At 39.3% G+C, this 21,545-nt stretch overlaps 2 protein-coding genes across 2 annotated transcripts in view; both read right to left on the bottom strand.

The window, feature by feature from the left end:
• Window positions 1–21,545, bottom strand: part of LOC146490513 (protein NLRC3-like) — a 241,437-nt gene that overhangs the window by 166,666 nt on the left and 53,226 nt on the right. The gene's annotated exons all lie outside the window — the stretch shown is intronic.
• The window catches only part of LOC146490516 (uncharacterized), a 54,030-nt gene that overhangs the window by 19,373 nt on the left and 13,112 nt on the right, over window positions 1–21,545 (bottom strand). Inside the window, exon 3 of the mRNA XM_085153113.1 lies at window positions 7,992–8,165. Coding sequence (XP_085009239.1) covers window positions 7,992–8,165 — 174 coding nt within the window. The remainder of the gene's footprint in view (window positions 1–7,991; window positions 8,166–21,545) is intronic.

Here is a 21,545-nt window from a genome sequence, read left to right as displayed (position 1 = left end):
CGCTGCCAGGTCTCTAGCAGCAAGGAGTAGGCAAGAGAAGCCATGTTCAGAAGAACAGTTCATTTTCTACAGTGTTCCATTCATGTTCAGAAGAAGGTTATAGAACTGTTAATACAGACATTTCAATCTAAATACAGCAGATATAGAAGACTGAAAAAAACACACAAGTTCACTGACTAAAAATATCTTATTATTATTATTTTATTTATGTATTACAGATTGATTTATTTTCTTATTAATTTTTAATTTGTTTATTTATTTTTCATATTTTGTGTTAAAAAATAAAAATAAAGAGATTTGAGAAGATTGGAATTTTTTAACCATGCCTTTCTTGTGGAAAACCTAATGCGGCCCAGCCTCACCCAGACTCTGCCTGCAGCGGCCCCCAGCTAAATTGAGTTTGAGACCCCTGTCCTACACCATAAATCAGTAAGAGAGGGTACGACCTCTCTCATGGCCCCAAGTGGTGTGTGCATGCCAGAGCACTCTGGCATGCACACAGAGTCTTTACAGACTACTAAGGATCAAACCTCTATCATTATGCAATCGATTATACAACGCTAAGCATATATGAGTAAATATTTCTAAGCATAAATGACAATCAACAATATAAACCTTACAGCTGGTTTTAATAACAGAATTCATTTGTTTCTCAAATGAGAATGAGCTATCGAGAAACTCTCCTAAATCTTTAGTTCTTAACTTTTCCAGTGGGCCAAGGTCAACATTATTTGCTAATGCTAAATAGGATGCCGTTATTAACTAATGCTAATTTGATGTGAATTAGCATTATGCACTAATGCTAACATTTAATTTTTAACAATGTGAGTAGCTAATGCTAACACTCTTTTACCTAGCATTGCAACATCTGAGCTGCTAATGCTAAGTAGGCCGCCATTAGCACCTACGTCTAATTTAAGGCAAATACGCATTAGAACCTAATGCTCATATCGTTTTCCTTTGCTTTATAACAATGTGAGCAGCTACTTCTAAATAGACTCCTGTTATTAGCTAATGCTAATTTAATGCAAGTTAGCCTCATTTGCATTATAACGATGTGAGGAATTAATGCTAAGTATGCTGCCATTAGCGACTAATTCTAATTAGGGGTGAATAATTATTACCAGCTAATGCTAATATCGTTTTCTCTTCCTTTTTAACAATGTGAGCAGCTAGTGCTAGGTAGGCTGATGCTAGCAGCTAATGCTAAAGCTAAAGCTAATTTGATGTGAATTAGCATTACATTAGTGAGGAGTTAATGCTAAGTAGACTGCCATTAGCAGGTAATGCTAATTTTAGGTGAATAGAAATTGGCAGCTAATGCTAATACCATATTTTCTTGCTTTATAAAAATGTGACCAGCTAATGCTAAGTAGGTTGCCGTAACAATGTGAGCAGCTAATGCTAAGAAGGCTGCTGTTATTAGCTAATGCTAATTTGATGCGAGTTTAGCATTATCGGGTAATGCTACCACTTTTCCCTTCCCTTTTAACAATGTTTGTAGCTAGTGCTAGGTAGGCTGATGCTAGCAGCTAATGCTAATTTGATGTAAATTAGCATTATATTAGTGAGGAGTTAATACTAAGTAGACTGTCATTAATTCAATTCAATTCAATTCAATTCAATTTTATTTATATAGCGCCAAATCACAACAAATGTCGCCTCAAGGCGCTTCATAGATACAGAGAAAAGCCCAACAATCATATGACCCCCTATGAGCAAGCACTTTGGCGACAGTGGGAAGGAAAAACTCCCTTTTAACAGGAAGAAACCTCCGGCAGAACCAGGCTCAGGGAGGGGCGGCCATCTGCTGCGACCGGTTGGGGTGAGAGAAGGAAGACAGGATAAAGACATGCTGTGGAAGAGAGACAGAGATTAATAACAGATACGATTCAATACAAAGAGGTCTGTTAATACATAGTGAGTGAGAAAGGTGACTGGAAAGGAAAAACTCAATGCATCATGGGAATCCCCCGGCAGCCTACATCTATTGCAGCATAACTAAGGGAGGATTCAGGGTCACCTGGTCCAGCCCTAACTATATGCTTTAGCAAAAAGGAAAGTTTTAAGCCTAATCTTAAAAGTAGAGATAGTGTCTGTCTTAACACATCTAAAATTAGCATTAGTGGCTAATGCTAATTTTAGATGAATAGGAATTGGAAGCTAATGCTAATACCATATTTTCTTGCTTCATAACAATGTGACCAGCTAATACTTAGTAGGTTGCCATTATTAGCTAATACTAATTTGAGGTGAATTAGCATTATCCGCGTATGCTAACAAAGGTTTTTCTTACTTTTTAACAATACGAGTAGCTAATGAGAACACTTTTTTTATTCAATTTTAACTTTTCCCCTGCGATGTGAAGAGTTAATGCTAAATAGGACGCCATTAGTGGCTAATTCTAATTTTAGATGAAAAAGCATTAAAAGCTAATGCTAATACCATATTTTCTTGCTTTATATCAATATCAGTAGCTAATGCTAGGTATGTAGCCATCATTAGCTAATGCTAATTTAGGTGAATTAGCATTAGCCACTAATGCTAACAATGTTTTTGCCAACTCTTTTCCCTTGCATTATAATAATATGAGCAGCTAATGCTAAGAAGGATGCAATTGTTAGTTAATGCTAATTATTATGTGTGTTAGCATTATCCGCTGCTGCTAGCAATGTTTTATGTTACCTTTTAACAATATCAGCAGCTATAGCTAACATTACTTTCATTTCAGTTAAGCCTATTTAGCATTAATTAACTTCATTTAGCATTAAGAAGTTTATGCTAAATAGGCTACCATTAGTGGCTAATGCTAATTTTAGGTGACTAAGCATTGGCAACTAATGCTTATACCATATTCTCTTGATTTCTAACAATGTGAGCAGCTAATGCCAAGTAGGTTGGCGGATATATTAGCTAATGCTAATATATCCGCTAATGCTAACAATGTTTTTTCTTACATTTTAACAATGTGATGTGTGTTACCGTTAATAACTATTACTAACTTGATGTGAATTAGCATTGTATTAGTGAGGAGTTAATGTTAAGTAGATTGCCATTAGTCGCTAAGGCTAATTTTAGGTAAATAGAAATTGGCAGCTAATGCTAATAGAGATTGAAAATGTGACGTCATTCAAGGGTAAAACCGCAAAGAATTCTGGGAACTCGTGGCAAGAGGTACTAGCGCATGCAGGCTTTTAATTGAAATCAGTTACACAGCGATAAAAAGAAACACAAAAAACTGTCAAGAAGCTGTTGTATTATTAACTGCAACAGCCGGTCGCATGACAGCCACGGGAAGCCGACGGGTAAAGAGATCATTTTTTTTTATCGGATTACGTCGTTGAAGAGAAATTGTTCGAGCCATGTTTCTGAAGTAAAAAGAGGCGACGGATGGCCTGGATTGCAGCCATTCAAAGACCAAATATAACGTCCCAGAACATCCAGCTCACAGGTTAGTCTGCTCCAAGCATTTCCACAAAGGTCAGTGTTTTGTAGTAGTTAATACGTCATTTTTTTATAACATAATTGGTGATATAGGTTACAAGCAAGTCTGGCGCTGAACAGAAATTGTGGCGCTATGCTCCTGTGTTTATTGTGCATAAATAGTGAATTGTCCTGACACAATATTGCGTTTCGCTACATTTATTACCATGGTACATTAACAAAAACATATACTTTTATTCACAGGATAAAACAGGTTTTTTTGTATCACTAATTGCCCAGTACGATTACAGCATACAATATTATTGTCACTGCTACATTTCTGTGATGAACCAGAAATTATTTCCACTACTAATTAATTACCGTTGAGCTCAAAGGTCCTATTAATAAACGGTTAACGAATGTGTATTTATGAAGACGATTTGTGAGGCTGGTAAACTGATGATACGTACGATGGTCTTTCGTTCTACACGGTGCATTTCAAGGTCCTGTACCCATCCGTCGGTAAACTGTACCGGGGCTTGTTGCAGTGACCTGAAGTTACTAAACTTCACGAGTGTATGCACTCACTCCAAGAACGTATAATTATAAATATGATCGTGGTGAAAGTTGGGCAGCACGCTAACGTATTTTGTCCACTCTGTGCTCGTAAGGGTCTAAACCTTTCACTCCTTTGATTTTTTCCTCGTATCTTTTCTTTGACTTTTCATCAAGTCTGTCTTTGTACGGTCCGGCATTGTTCTCCTTCGTTTTGTACATAACTTTTTTGGGGGGCAAAGAAAAAGCAAGAAGGTATTGGAACCGGAGAATGAACGTTTTGCGGTGCTGCAAATGCTTGCATTTGATGCGGTACTTGGATTTTTTGCCACGAGTTACTGGCATGCAATGCGCGAAAGTCACGTGGTCTGTCAATCTCTATACCATATTTTCTTGCCTTATAACAATGTGACCAGCTAATGCTAAGCAGGTGTCGTTATTAGCTAACACTAATTTGAGGTGAATTAGCATTATCCACTTATGCTAACAATGTTTTTTCTTACTTTTTAACAATACGCCATTAGTGGCTAATTCAAATTTTAGATGAAAAAGCATTAACAGCTAATGCTCCTACTGTTTGCTTTGTAAGAATGACAGCAGCTACTGATACGAAGTCTACCGTTATTAACTAATGCTAAATTGATGTGAATTAGCATTATCCGATAATAGTAAATCTTTTCCCCTGCATTACAACGACGTCAGGAGTTAATGCTAAGTAGGCTGCCATTAGGGCTTAACTGTAATTAGGGGTGAATAATTATTAGCAGCTAATGCTAATACCGTTTTCTCTTTCCTTATAACAACTTGATCAGCTAATGCTAATTTGATGTAAATTAGCATTATATTAGGGAGCAGTTAATGCTAAGTAGGCTGCCCTTATTAACCCTTTAAAACCGGTAGGAGCGGGCACGCTCTGTTTTGCGCAACTATTTTTAAATCCCGGTAGCTCTGCAACCACGTGAGCTAGCGCAATATTTTTTTTTGCATATGAAACCTGAGGAGTTGTACTTACATCTTATGCCATCAGCTTGTCCTAAGTCACAGTTTCCTTCCACATATAACTTTGCAAAAACTGCATAAAAAGCGCTTGCAGCAACAAAAACATAATATTCCAGAAACACGCTTTGCCGATCCGATCAGCTGTTTGTAACACTTCCTACATTGGATTAGACGGCAGCGCGAACTATCGCATGTCCGCCATGACCTGCCCGAAACCGAAAGTGACGTCATTTTCGCGGAAATGTAGTTTTTTACGGTCCGGGCCTCAATGAGCCTATACTGGTGTTTTTAAAAGTTATGTTTGACTTTATGACTTCCTGTATCGTTTCTGGGATGCTTAGGACTCATATTGCACTGCTGGAAATAGTTTATTTTGATGCATATGCTGCTTTTTTGCAAATTTGCACTATAATATTTATTTTCGTTTTTCCTGCAGTATATAAAAATTGGTGTATTTCAAAAATAAAACTATGAAGGCACTCAAAATAAATTTCCTGTGGTGGGAAACTATTTTGTGCAACTTTTTTGTATTTACAGTTTTGAGGGATAAGCCTCTTAAATTTCTCTAACTAGAAATATATGTTAAAAAAACAAAAACGATTTTCAATTTTTTTGTAGTTTATTGAACTTTTTTGCAATTTATGTAATCACTATGCACTTAATTCCTACATATTATTAAAATCTAGGCTGTAATGGTTGTATTGATGTATAGCAACTTGAAATGCTCCCAAAAATGGCACTACAGCATGTAAAAATATAATATAAGCTCTGGCGGACTTGGTTCTATGGTAGGTCTTAAAGGGTTAACTAATACTACGTTGACGTGAATTAGCATTATGCACTACTGCTAATACTGTTTTCCCTTACTTTTTAACAATGGTCGTGTCCAAATTCATGGGCTGCATCCTCCTGAGGCCGCATTTGTAGACCGATTACGTCACAGCGACGCGCTGAAGGCTGTCCAAATTCGTAGACTCCTCCGAATGCAGCTGACAAATGCGTCCTCCTTTTCCCCAAATTTGAAGGATGGGTCGGGTGTGTCCTTCGTGGCCCACCATATCCCAGAATTCATAGCGCGGCCCAGCCAAACTCCAGTTTCCAACAATGGCGGGAGCTACTAAGTTTTAATATTACTCATACTAATCCTTCTGGGTCACAAAATAAACTTTTAACATATTTTCAGGCGAGAAAGTAGCTGTGTAAACATCAAATATCTGCTCGGTTTATCAAGATATTGCATATTTGCAAAAGTGCTTCGACGTTTTCGGAGACGTCTGTTACCCACCAGCTCGATAGCTAGCCGAGAGCTCGAGGGTCACTGAAGCCGCCGAGAACGGCACAACTCCCGGCACATCATTTTCAGATCACCGCGGACTTTTGTTACTCGGGTTAAACGTAATATATAAGTCACTTAGACAACCTAAAAATGTTATTGTTGGGCTTTTTTCAGTGTTTTGTTTGTTCGCGAGTAAATCGGTTTGGCTGAGATTAAAGTTATTAGATTAGATTAGATAAAATAAAACTTTATTAATCCCCCGGGTGGGTTCCTCCTTGGTTTTAACACAGCTGACTAAACGTCAAACAGAAAACTAATTAAACAGAAGTATGAGACGGTCGAGAATTTACGCCAGTGTCCTGTTATATTTTAGATAGCAAGGAGCAGACGGCCGAGTTTATTAAACTCCACCGAGACAGCGGTGACGCTAATCAGAAGGCTAGACCGTCCAATTTTCCCAGCCGTTTACTTGCGGCCTATCCGACCTTCTGAGGACCCGGCCCACGTCGAACGCAAAGGCGTCCTCCTCAGGAGGATCCATGAATTTGGACACAACCAATGTGAGTGGCTAATTCTAAGTACGCTGTTGTAAATAGCTAATGCTAATTTAATGTGAGTTAGCATTATCCAATAATGCTAACACTGTTTTCTCTTACTTATTAAAAATGATAGTAGCTAATACTAATACTCTTTTCCGTTGGGTAACAACGAAGTGAGGAGTTAATGCTAAGTAGGCTGCTTTTAGTGGCTTATTCTAATTAGGGGTGAATAATTATTAGCAACTAAAGCTAATACCGTTTTCTCTTTTCTTATAACAATATGAGCAGCTAATGCTAATTTGATGTAAATTAGCATTATATTAGTGAGGAGTTAATGACTAATATAAATTATAAATATAAGTTATAAATTAGCATTATATTAGTGAGGAGTTAATGCTAAGTAGGCTGCCATGAGTGACTCTTTTCCCTTGCATTATAACGATGTGAAGGGTTTATGCTAAGTAGGCTCCCATTAGCAGCTAAAGCTAATTTGAGGTGAATAAGCATTAGTAGCTAACGCTAATACCCTTTTCTCTTGTGTTATAATGATGTGAGACGTTAATATTGTTCTCAAACAACAGAATGAGAATGAAATATTGATTCTAACAGGGCCCATAAACAGCATTATCTTAGCAGCATTAGCTTATCAGAGTTTCCATCATGGTCACACAAATCCTTAGCAGAGCAAAGTGGCCTACTTAGCAATAGCTGCTCAAGTTGTAGAAAGCAAGGGAAAACAGTATTAGCATTAGCTGCTAAATGTGCACTTAAGAACAAATTTATTGTGAATTCAGCCGTGAATGTAGAGTTTGTCATTATTTAAGCTTCCATTTCCAAATGTTAGCTGCTCCTGTCTGCCTCTTTATCACACACAAAGACTGAAATGATTCACAGTTTCATCCTTCTGTCACTATCACTGTGGACATACAGCATGGGAAACATACACATGGCTGACACTTTATTAGGTACACTGGCATCTATCTCAGGTACACCTGTGACCTAAATGTTCCTGCAAACAGACTCCTTGGAGACCCCCTACATAAATATCCATGTACTATCCAGCTAGTGTGTCTGTCCCTGAAAATATTCCTGCATGTGTGATTGTTCATGTCTCATCTGCAGCAAACAAACAGGAAGTGAGTGAAGGACACAGGAAATGTTTCCAGCTCTTCCTCCTCTATCAGACATTCTCTCCATACCTGAGAGTGTCCAGTCTCCAGCCTGGATCCTTCAGTCCAGCCGACAGCAGTTTCAGTCCTGAGCCGCCTGGATGATTGTAGCTCAGGTCCAGCTCTCTCAGATGGGAGGGGTTGGAGCTCAGAGCGGAGGCCAGGGAAGTACAGCCTTCCTCTGTGATCAGACAGCCTGACAGACTGCAGACACACAAAACAACAATCCGTCTGTTATCCATCTCTATGGCAGCATAACTAAGGGATGGTTCAGGGTCACCTGATCCAGCTCTAACTATAAGCTTTATCCAAAAGGAAAGTTTGCAGCTGATCTTCAAAGTAGAGAGGGTGTCTGCCATCACAATTTTACCTAAAGAAGGTAAGAACAAAGAGTATTGCAATAACTATAGACCCATTTCCCTTCTTAATAACGATTACAAACTGTACGCCTCGATTATTAGCAAAAGACTTCAAAACTTTGTACCAGATTTGATAGAAGTGGACCAAACCGGATTCATTAAGGGACGTCAGGCACAGGATAATATAAGGAGAGTCCTTCACATTATCGACAATGCAGAAAAGACCAATATCAGTACTGTGTTAATAAGTTTAGATCAAGAAAAGGCATTTGATAGTGTTAGTTGGCTCTACCTATTTGAAGTATTGAAAAAAATTGGGTTTAAGGACAGTTCAATACAATGTATAAGGACAATTTATAATCAACCTACAGCCAGAATCAAGGTGAATGGTAGCCTGACGGACAGAATTCGGCTACATAGAGGCACAAAACAGGGCTTTGTCTTGTCACCAATTCTTTTTGCTTTATATGCCGAGCCACTAGTGCAAGCAGTGTGGCAGCATCCAAATCTGGAGGGGGTAACTCTTACCGGACAAAAACATCTTATTGGATTATTTGCTGACGATGTCATTGCTTTCTTACGAGATCCTGACAAGTGCTTTCCAACTTTGATGCAACTATTCCATACCTTCGAACACTTGTCAGGCTACAAAATTAATGTACCCAAAACACAAATTTTATCATTCAGTTATACACCTTCTCAAAAGATTAGAGATGAATATAAATTAAATTGGCACTTGAATACCATGAAATATTTGGGCGTAACCTTGACCTTAGAATTCAAATAATAAAGATGAACGTTCTCCCAAGATTGCTATACATGTTTCAATCACTCCCACTTCCTATACCTCAAAGAAAATTTAAAGTATGGGACAAGATGATCTCAAGGTTTATATAGGATGGGAAGAAGCCCAGAACAAGGCAAACAACATTGCAACTCCCGAAGTGTAAGGGAGGGATGGCTTTGCCTAACCTAAGGGAATACTTTTACGCAGCCCAACTTAGACCTCTTGTTGGTTGGTGTAGACCAGAATATGAGGCACGGTGGAAGGAAGTTGAAATTGAAATTGAAATGAAAGGAAGTTGAAATTGAAACTGAGGGAAACAAAATTCAAGTGTATCTCTGACAAACAATTAATGACCTCTTACAAAAGTAGAATGAATCAAATTGTGAAATTTACATTAGACATATGGCACACAGTAATAGAAAAACATCAGTTAAAAGAACAATTATTTTTGCTGAGATGGTTTAGACATGATAAAAAATTTAAGCCGGGACAATTGGACCAAACATTCAAACGGTGGGAGTTAAAAGGGATTACAGCAGTTTGTACTCTAATGAAAAATGGAAGACTAATGAGTTTCCAACAATTAAAAATAAAGACAAATTGGAAAATAGAGATTTTTTTAGATATCTGCAAGTTAGGGATTATTGCGTAAAGCAAATAAAGTCTGACTGGCTTGAAAAATCATTGGGTATTGTTGGAATAGTAAAAAATTGCTATGAACATAAACAATTTAAAGCCATTTCCACTTTCTATAGATCATTAGAAGAAGATAGACAGGACACAACCTTTTACCTTAAAAAGAAATGGGAAGCTGAACTGGCCATAACTATAACAGAGAAGGAATGGGTCAGTATGTGTGAAATACAACACAGCACAACGAATTCGCCGTTGTGGAGGGAATTTTGCTGGAAAAATTTGACACGTTTTTTTCATTACACCCAAAATTAAAAGCAAACAGACCTCAAGTCCACAGAAATGTTGGAGACTGTGGAGAAACAGAAGCAGATCATTCACATGTATTCTGGAAGTGCATAAAAATTAAAAAGAAGACCTTAAAAAGACCATGGATAATATTCTGGGTTATGCACTTCCAAACACCTGCCAAGTGATGTATCTAGGAAACATAAAAGAACAGATACAAAAGGAGGACTATATCTAGTTAAAATAATTCTAGCCGCAACCAAAGAAGCAATCACAAAGAAGTGGTTACACCCAGACCCTCCCACTCAGCGAGATTGGATTAGTATTGTAGATCTCAGAGATGGAAAAAATAACATTCAATATTAGACTGATGGGATGTAAATACGATAGACAATGGAGGAAGTGGAAAGCATTCCGAGTAAAGTAGAGAGGGTGTCTGTCTCCTGAAATCAAACTGGGAGCTGCTGCCACACCCAGTCCAACATAGCCAGGCTTTCTTTGCTGCTTTGACAAAACCTCAAATCCCAGTCAGAGATGATGAGCATCATCACAGTGATGATCATTTCTCTGTAACCCAGGCTTTCTGCTTCAGGATCTGTGCACGCTCACAGAACAAGGAGACCTTTAAACATCATTTCACTAAATGGATGGACTGAGCTCAGCCTACAGATGAACTGGTGCCAGAGATCATAAAGAACATCAAACAGTCAAATTCAACACTTTTAATGGAAATATGAGATTAATGCTGCAGACAATCATGAACCTGCTGAATTCATGAACATCAAGAATGCAGCGAGTGGTAAAATAAAGATTTGACCTCAGTGTGCTCAGTGTTCCTGTCTATTCCTAACATATTCCTAACATGATAGCTGCACTTTAGAGCTCTAAAACTGGAACTGACACATAAAAATACTGAGAACACAGACTAGCAGCCACTGCATGGCCTCGAGTACCTATGTGGTGCGTTCAAAGAGCATCAGCACAGACATGGTGGGTTCAATAATATAGGACATAACAATTTCTACGGTGAAAATACTATCAATGAATGAGCCATAACATTTTAGCCATGTAAACATGTTATCAGTGGGCTTTCCAACAATTTACATTGATCATTAAAAGATAAAATACGTGAGTCGAGGTCACTACGAGCCATGTGAGGGTCAAACATGGCAGAGAACCTTCCAGCAGCATCTTGGTTTATAATCCGCCTTTGGGTCATCAGTTTAGGAGATGAAGGATCCAAGTAAAATAACAAGTTAAACTAGAAAGCGAAAATTTCAGAAGAAATTTTAAGTGTGCCTATGCCGCTGCAAATCAGTGTCGTTTGCCATTCATCATTCAGATCTGCAGACGCTGTGCACAGAGGTTCATGAGCAGAAGTCCCATTGTACCACGGCAGACCCCACAATGTTTGCATGAACACGCTTTGTAGCATTACTTTATTGACCACTTTTCACACATGGTTGCTGTACCCACACAGCCGGCTGTAGCTTTTCATCTCACAGCCCGACACACACCAAAAAACAGAGCACAGACTTTACGCCTGAGAGGCGTGATTGCAGATGCCGCTCAGGTGGCTCCACCTCCCCTGCAGCGGCACTGCAGACCACGCCCCGCCACACATCAAACACGTAAAATAAATATTTGTGCACTTTTGCATTCACTTTTTGTTATTTTTACACAGAGTTCTGAATGATTAACAATGGTCTACAGCCAATCTTGTGTATTATTATACAAACTTTGGTTGTAAGATTCAGATAACTATTTAATAAAAGCTAAATATTTTATATGAGAGTAAGAAAGAAAAGTATATCTTTGTGCCCCCCTTTCCCTGTTAATGCCCTACCTGCCCCCTGGCAAAAGCTTTGCTAGATCCGCCCCTGCACAGTTACCAGCTGTCAGCTACTTAGAAAAGGATCCTGGTGTTATTTGTCTCTCAGAAACAGTTCATAACTTCAACTCATTCATGTCACCTAAAAGGTAAACCTGTTTCTCCATCACCAGTTCAGCTCTGATGATTCAGTAAGGACATCTCCTGGTTTGGACCAGCCCTTTTTTTCAGCTGTGTCTCCAGCAAACATCAGCTGATACTAGAAATTAAAATCAAAGGAATTCTAACAACAGCTGATCAACCTTAAACGTGCTGCTGTTGTTTAGCGCGATAAACAAACAAGAGAGAAAAGCCGATCATTGATCAGTTTCATGACTGAAGTTTCAACAAGCGAGAGAATGACAGGAGAGGCTGTCATAAAGTTCAACATCAGTAACTTAGCGCGCACACAGCTGTATAGAAACTCCGTCGTGCTACAAATAAACTACACCTAAACTCGGTTTATATCTGACCCAAATAGAGTGCAGCTCATAACTTCTTACCTGAAATTCAGTTCACCTCACGCTCCTGCCTTCGGTTTCCCTTATCCACGATTGAGCTCTACGTTAGCCACCACCGGTCGATCGGCGGCCGCCTCGCCGCCTCTTATGTCTCTTTTCCCGCATGTCCTTTCTGTCAGGGCTAGCTGCCCTTTGTTGGAGCTCCGCGTTAGCCACCACCAAACAACTCAGTTATTTTTCCCACATCGACCAGCATCTGGACAACCACCTTTCACTGTTTATACCGTTACTAAAATTAATAAATGAATTAATAAGTCCAGCTGAGAAAGAGTCTCTTGGCGAGCGATCGGGTGGTGAAACGAGTGTCAGCCGCCTCACTGTAAGCCAAGCCCGGGTGCTTTTTAGCGAATAGACGCTAGCCGCGCTAGCTACTTAGCCGCGCTAGCAGCAACATCGTAAGTTGCTAATATGGGATGTTTTGACAAAACGAGCAGATATTTGACGTTTACACACCTACATTCTCGCCTGAAAATATCTTAAAAGTTTATTTTGTGACCTAGAAACAGTAATAAAAGCAATATATTAAACAAAGTGGTGGCCGCCATTGTTTGAGTCGGTAGAGGCGTGCTATGAATTGTGGGATATGGAGTTTTCCACCAAGCATACACCCTTGCGGTTACCGTAACTATTCAATGGCACACTTAATAAATGGATTTTAGAGAACTGACCATCATCTGTGACTCAAATGCAGAAAAGGAGTCCGAGGTCATCAGACTGCATGTGAATCTGTCCTGGTAAACAACAGCGAGTCCTCCACCACGTCCTAAAAGACGTGGAGTTCAGATGACGGAGCAGCCAGTCGGGCAGATTTCATTCAAGTGGACATAATCAATATTCCCTCTAAGCTGTGCGTGTGCGCAATCCGCTGACACGCTCTCTGCACACAGAAAATCTGCATTGCGCACAAAAAGATATCTAACCTGAATTGAAATTAAAATAAATACGTTAATAATTCTGTTTTGCAGTGTTAGTCAGTGACTGGCTGCTCCCGTATGGGATTAGAACGATGTCGCCTTATCCCATAGTCCAGCCAATGATTCACATTCGTATACACGCAGCTAATCAACGTGGTTGACAGGCTATGACAGTGTCCTTATGTGCGACACCGGTGTTTTGGTTGATGTGGAATGAAGCCATGTTAATGACAATGTGATCCAGTGATCCAAGGGACCGCTCAGGGAGTTTGTGTGTTCGCTCAGACACATGAAACATTAGAGGGAACATTGGACATAATCCTTATTTTGCTGCCACGTCTCAGTCAGACACATCAAATCTAGAGACTCTTTGCTAAAGAGATCGCTTAGAATAAATGATTTGTTCGTTATGGAGTGAATGTTAAGCAGGGCCAACCGAGTTGATGACGGTCGATCTGCAAAATCAACAGCTGACTGCAGCGGCACTTGAAATAAAAACCAATGCACCCCTGTGGACCTGCTGGGCAGGGCGGCGACTCCAGAGCTGGGAGAAGCAATGATCGATGAGCAGACATAGCTGTTATCAATAAAAACAGTGAACGTTTGACGGACACACCGTGAGAAACTGCTTTTGAGCCACAGAGCCCAGGACCGGCGTAACATATTAACTAAATGTCAGGAGAGGAAGTGGCCGCAGGCACCAGGATTCTCCCCACAGCCAAGATGCTAGCCTCTGGTACCTTCTCAGTTTCACCTGGACGTCGGCCCTCGTTCCCCTTTTCCATCTCTTGAGGGTGGAAGTCCTGCGGGTTGTGAAGAGTAGCACACCAGAGGAGGAAGAGTTTTTCTGTTCAGCTGTTACAGTAGCTCTCCACTGAATCTTTGATGTTAAACCCTTTAAGACCTACCATAGAACCAAGTCCGCCAGAGCTTATCTTTAGATAAGCTCACAGAAACGCAAAGAAGGAGATGAAGCATCGCTGAATATGTTTCCAAACCAACTTCATTCTAAACCAAAGACTAGAAAATATGGTGAAGCAAATCTTCCCTTTGGTTTCACCTGCACAAGTGCCGAGGTAGGTCTCCCTGCAGGATTGGTTTTCCCTGCGTTGGGAGCAGCGCTGGACTGTTTAAATCACAGACAAACAGGATCCCACCTTCTTGATTTTTAGTTCACAAACACTTGTTGTAATGACTAACTACTCCTGACATGTTGGAGATGTTTGCTCTTTATACAGTAAAGTTACAGTGAGATACAAATAACATCAGACTGATCCTGCCACGATTTGTTCCCCGGTTCAAATCACAGACAAACAGGATCCCACAGCTGTTTATGTTTTTGAACCAATTTCCACAGAGAGGCATTTTTTGAAAATGTATTGATAGCAATGTTGAATATTATTACAGAAGAAGAAACAACAACTACCCGTGACGCCTTTGTAAATGGAGGGACAGTAACTGCGTGTAAAACCTGCAGATACTCAGATTAACAGTATTTTGTCTCTATCTGCCATTCTGCACTTCATCTCATGTAAACAATAACGTGGTCACAGCGTGACGTGAAAACAGGCGCAACATTTGACGTTGCCAGATGAACTCTGTATTCCTCGTCTGCAAAAAAGGAGTTTTAAAAAATCTCAGTTTTTGGTGATTTGAAACGCTGTTTGGATGAAACAGCTGCGTTTTCAAAAATACCCGTGTAGGTGTGGACGTAGCGTAAAAGAGTTAGTAGTTTATTTTCTTACTACCTGTAATTTATTGCAGGTTACTTGTATTTGCGTAATTGTTTACTAAATGTTTGAGGTGTGAAATAAACCGCAATGGAGCAAAATATGGGAGTGTGTGGTTGGAGGATGTGTTAGTGCGTGTGCGTGCTGTTCACACGTGGGGGGGCGTGAACGTTTTTCGTGTAAAACAAAGGGGGGCCCAGCAAAAAAAAAGTTTGGGAACCACTGCTGTAGTGCCATTTTGGGGAGCAGTTCAAGTTGCTATACATCAATACAACCGTTATAGCCCAAATTTTAATAATATGTATGCATTCAGTCCATAGTAACTACATATACAGCAAAAAAGTACAATAAACTAGAAAAAATTTAAAATAGTTTTGTTTTGTATTTTTACATATATTTGTAGTTAGAGAAATTTAAGAGGTTTATCCCTCAAAACTGAAGAACCAAAAAAAAGTTGCACAAAATAGTTTCCAACCCCAGCAAATGTAATTTGAGTGTATCCATAGTTTTATTTTTAAGATACACCAAATTTTATATACTGCATGAAAAACTAAAATAAATATTATAATGCAAATTTGCAAGAAAAACTGCAGTGCATCAAAATAAACTATTTCCAACTGTGTAATTTGAGTTCTAAGCATCCCAGAAACTATACAGAAAAGCATAAACTCAAACATGACTTTTGAAAACACCAGTGTAGGCTTATAAGGCCTTGAAGGTAAAAAAAACAAACAACTAGAATTTCTGCAAAAATGACGTCACTTCAGGTTTCGGGCAGGTAATGGTGGACATACGATAGTTCGGGCTGACGCCTATTCCAACGTAGGAAGTGCTATGAACAGCTGATCGGATTGGCAAAGTGTGTTTCTGGAATATTACTTTTTTGTTGCTGCAAGTGCTTTTCATGCAACTTTTGCAAAGCTATGTGTGGAAGGAAACGGTGACCTAGGATAAGCTGGATGCATAAGATGTAAGTACAACTCCGGTTTCACATGCTTTCACTAGCTTATGTGGTTGCAGATCTACAGGCATTTAAAAATAGTTACGCAAAACTGAGCGTTCCCGCTCTGACCGGCCTTAAAGGGTTAACAGTATCTCCCAATCATAATTTAAAGCAGCCGAAAGTCAGAACTCAAAAGAGCAAAAATGACTTTACAAAAATGATTGACGACAGTGAAAAACTACATTGTTGCCTCCAGCGAGCTGTAGCGGCGGAAAAGCCAAACACAGGCGCCATCTTGTTTGACAGAAGATCTTAGCACACAGCAGCTACAAGCATAGAGTGCACCACTATTGTTCAAATGGAAGAAAAAGAAAACACTCAATAAAACCTTCGACAGCTGAAACTAATGTAGACAATGTCAGGGGAGGAAGTCAAACTGAACTTATGACACCAAGCACGATAACGACCAAAATAAAGCAGGAAAAGTAAACTAAGACACCCTAAAGCAACTAAACAGAGCAGCTAACAATAAACAAGAAGTGTAAACTATAAAAACACAGAAGCTACCATGCTAACATGGCTAACACTAGCATCACTGTATGTAGCCCGACTCTTCTCACAGCAACATACAACTGTCATGGCTAGACGTCTCACTGATTGGCTCATGTTAGCTTGTGAAAATATAAAGTCCCAGCAGTACTAGCTGTTTTATATACTGTTTAAAATAAGCTAAATGTGCTTATAATGTGTTAATAAAGGCTGAAGCAGCTAGCACTGTTAGCATCAGCACCAAGCCCTGTTACATTTGTACACTGTTAGAGCAATGGCTCCAATCTACAGCCTTTAACATAATGATTAAAATGCTGTGATTGCAGCCATTCCCCAACTCTCTGTGAATGGTTCTCATGGCCATTGATCAGTGGGCTTTGATCAGTGGGCCTTGATCAGTAGTTGTTGATCAATGGTCATGAGAATTTGCATAATTATGATTAAGGAACTGACCTCATGGACCTGAGACCTCCCTGAAATCTGACCAGCCACTTTAACCAGGTTGTTAAGTCTGGTCTTATTATTCAGGGACATATTACCGTACCAAGCAATGATACAGAAAGTTAAAACAGATTCAATAAAACTTTTATAAAAAAGAGTCATCATTTCAGATGAAACATTGAAACCTCTCAACCTCCTTAAAAAGTCTTTGTACAACCTTTTTCACTGTAGCAGCAAGATGTGACTCAAAGGACAGAGTCTTATCAAGAACAACCCCCAAATACTTATAACTGTCCACCAGTTCAATGGCTGCACATTTACCACTGTTAGTGCAGGATGGGGGGATGTCTTCCTGAAGTCAATAACCATGTCCTGGTTTTCAAGGTGTTGATCATTAAGAAGGACTGATCACACCACGAAACAAACTCATCCACAACAGGCCCATGGGAATCCTCTTCACCATGAAGGAGGCTTACAATGACTGTGTCATCTGCATATTTAATGAAATGCCTGTTGGCCTGTGTGCTGCGACAGTCATTAGTGTACAAAATATACAGTAGAGGAGAGAGACAACAACCTTGTGGTGAGCCAGCAGAAGAGTTCAGCTGTTTGGAAAAACAACCGTTTACTCTCACACACTGAGATCTGTCAGTTAAAAAGTCTAAAATCCAACCAACAAGATTAAGATCAAGTTTAAACTGGTTAAGAAGCTTATCAACTAAAAGATGTGGTTGGATAGAATTAAAAGCTGAAGAATAATCAATAAATAAGAGCCGAGCATGAGCTTTGGCGCCATCAAGATGGCGATAAAGGAAGTTCAACAGAGTGACCACTGCATCATCAACACCTCTACGAGGCCTGTATGCAAATTGTAGTGGGTCTATAAACTTCTCTACTTGCTGCAGGATCTCCTTCCTCACAAGTTTTTCAAAGGACTTCATCACTAAGGATGTTAAAGCGACAGAACTAAAATCATTTAATGATGTAGGTTTTGTGGTCTTAGCAACTGGAGAAATAATTGATTTTTTCCTCTGGAACCTTCTGTTGCTGAAGAGATAAAAGAAAGATGTAATAAAAAATACTGCATAATTGCTCAGCACATGTTCTAAGCACCTGGCCACAAATATTATCAGGACCTGGACTTTTATTAGTCTTACTCATTTTAAAATGATTTCCCACCCTTCTTTCATTAAAGAACAAAGCTGGGGGGCTCTGGTGCTCTCTATTAAGAAATCAAGCGTATTCCTTGAATTATTATTATCATTAAATCTCAAATCAAATCTATTCAGCTCATTGGCTAACTGAGAGTCTGAGCTAAAACCAGGGAGACTTATCTTATTACAGTCACTGTAACAGTGGCCAGTCATGTGTTTCATGCCTGCCCAGGCAACCCTTAAGTTATTGCTACCCATCTCCGCCTCTACCTTATCCTTGTATTTTATTTTGGCTTTTTTAATTTCTGATCTGATCTCCTTCCTAATTTCTCTGACTTTCAAGATATTCTCTTCAATAAAAGCTTTTTTCCTTTCATGAATCAGCCTCATAAGAGCTTTTGAAGACCATGGTTTGTTATTAGGTAAAGAATGCACAACCTTTGAAGGAATAATCATGTCTCTGCAACAGGAGATATAGCTGCAGACAACGTCAGTGAGTTCATTAATGTCTCTACATGATTCTATAAACACCGACCAGTCTGTACAGTCAAAGCAGCCCTGCAGGGCTAAAGAGGCGTCATCACTCCAAACCTTTATGCGGTGTTTCCTCACTTTCTCTCTTCTCAGTACAGTCTTGTAAACTGGCAGAAGATGCACCGTGTTGTGATCTGAGGATCCGAGGGCGGGGCCAGCCACAGATGTATACGCACCTTTTATGGAACCGTAACATAGATCCAGAGTCTTATTGAAGCGTGTGGGACAGTTCACATACTGATAAAAACTGCTCAGTGTTTTCTTCAAGTCGCAGCGATTAAAGTCAACAAGAACAATATTAGGAGCCTTAGGAGAGAGAGATTGTAGTGAGTGGATGACGTTAGAGATGGTGTCAGTCGCATTCTTAGGATTCGCTTTAGGGTGGACGTAAACGACGATGACGTTGATCTGTGGGAATTCCCTCGGCAGATAAAACGGCCTCAAAGACACAGAGAGGAGCTCAATGTCAGGCAGACACACTTGTTTATGAACGGTCACGTTTTTACACCATTTCTGATTTATATACAAACACACCCCTCCTCCTTGAGATTTCTGGGTAGCTCCGGGGTCTCGATCCAAACGTATGGGAAACCCGAAGCCATTTAGTTCCAGAGAACAATCAGGGTCAGAGTCCTTGAGCCAAGTCTCTGTGAATGCCATTAGACATGTATCCCTGTAGTCACGTAAGTGTGCGACATTCAAATGCAGTTCATCCAATTTACTCCTCAGAGACTGCAAATTAGCCAGGATTATTGATGGTAAAGGAATACTATTGTATCATATTTACAATCGCTGACGTAGGCCTCCCTTCTTACCCTGCTTCCTTGCTTTGACTCTGTTAAAAACAAAAGTGCCCCTGTCGTTACTGGATAATCCATAGCTGGGAAACACTGGAGGGTGAGAAGAGCCCAGAGACGGGCCTTTCCACCGAAGATCCAGAAGAAACTCCCGTGAGTATGTAATTGTTTGAGAGTAGCAATGACTCCAAACAACCGTCAGGATTGCCAATAAAACCATGCGAAATAAAAAACCCTTACTCTTCGTTAAAAGAAGTTCCACAAAGCACAAGCCGATGCTATAGGATTTCCTCAGGCAAAAAAAAAATATATATTTAAAGGAATAAAAGAATGAAATAAAATAAGTTAAAACACTGACAGAGAGAGACAACCTGCTGGTCGCTGCAAGAGCAGCGCCCCTCTTTCTAGTCTAGATTGAGAATGCATCAAGACCACTCACTCACTCTTCCCTCCCGCCTCTCAGCTGCTGAAACTCACAGTTTGTTACCATGGAAGAGTCACTCCTTCATCTGAGATGAAGCCTGATAGTCTGACTGATGCAACATAACATTCAGTCTACACTTTGTTTTTGTGCAAAGATGATAAGCAGACTAAAGGAAAAATATATGAACTCAGTTCCACCACTGTTAAAAAAAACAGTGTCTGACTCGCAATTTGCTGCTGCAGTAATGTAAGTAAAATAATCTGAAAGTCACTATTTGACTAAATTATTTAGATGAGAAAATATATATTTAACACATTTGAGGAAATACTAATAAAATAAACAAAATAAATGTCCAATTTAGAAATCTTATTCTTTTTTGCTCTATAAAATAGTTGTTTTTATTTTTCAATCACTCATCGTAGCAGTGGGATTTACATGAAAATAAAAACAAGTTAAGTTTGAGTGAAAAAGTACATTTTTGGCACTCTCTGGGCAACTGACTCAGTGACTCAAATGACTTAAAAAACCTGATTCATTTTGGTGAGTGACTCATTTAAACTCGATTCAGTATAAAGAATCAAATTTACCATCACTAATACAAATCCCTTTGGAGAAAACAGCTTTAAAACATGTATTGTTAAATTCCAGATGTTTCTTTGCAAAGAAAACTCAAACACTGAAACAATACCACCAGTAACCTCCTACAAATGGAAATGTGGTGTCATTAAAGACATAATAATTTCATTAATACCCAATATCCAGCAAAATATGTAATTTGTACATTTTGTTCCTAACGAAATCAAATGTATATATTGTGGAAGATTAGCCAAATTTATGTAAAATGGCCAGTACATGAATTTTGTTTAAAAATAAACAAACATATGACTGTGACAAATTTTACACAGTAATTCAGAGTCTAATAATCCACTCAAATATAAATATAAGTTGAGCTAAAAGCTCTATAGATAAGTCAATCAATAATATAATTCACATTTTAAATGATCATATGTGTTAAAGTTTGAATCCTGACCTGAGAGTTTCCACTGCACATTGTGAACTCTTTAGTCCACCAGACAGAAGCTTCACTCCTGAATCCTGCAGGTCACAGTTACTCAGGTCCAGCTCTCTCAGACTGGAGGACTGGGCACTAAGGACTGAGCACAGGGCTTCACAGCTTCTCTCTGACAGGTTACAGCCACCCAGTCTGAAAAATAAAAGATAATCTATAATACTTATGTAAAGTTTGTTATTATATTACATGCCATCTTTTTTATTTTTGATGAAACCTTAACATACTATGATACAACATCATATGGATGAACTTGAATAAAATGTTTTTTTTTAATTATATCTTTATTTGGATTGGACAAGAAAAAAAACATCTGCATAGCAGTATATGAATGACATGGGAACAAAGTCCTCCCAGGTTTTAGATTAAGTCCAGGAGAGAAAATGATAAACAAAGTGATCAGCGGGTGCATATTAACCTCCACTAGCTATTACTAGGAGAGTTGCTCGCATGCTCTCCCGAAGGAGATATATAGAACACATTACAGGGAACTATAAGCACAACTTTGGGGGGGGGGGGGGGGGGGGGGGGGGTGGCGGCATGCAAAAAAAAAGTTTGGGAACCACTGCTG

The sequence above is a fragment of the Neolamprologus multifasciatus genome, unplaced genomic scaffold, assembly GCF_963576455.1.
Source record: "Neolamprologus multifasciatus unplaced genomic scaffold, fNeoMul1.2 chr03_unloc_1, whole genome shotgun sequence".
Classification (NCBI taxonomy): Eukaryota; Metazoa; Chordata; class Actinopteri; order Cichliformes; family Cichlidae; genus Neolamprologus; species Neolamprologus multifasciatus.
The sequence above is the reverse complement of the archived record's forward strand: the minus strand, read 5'-3'. Positions and strand labels throughout refer to the sequence as shown.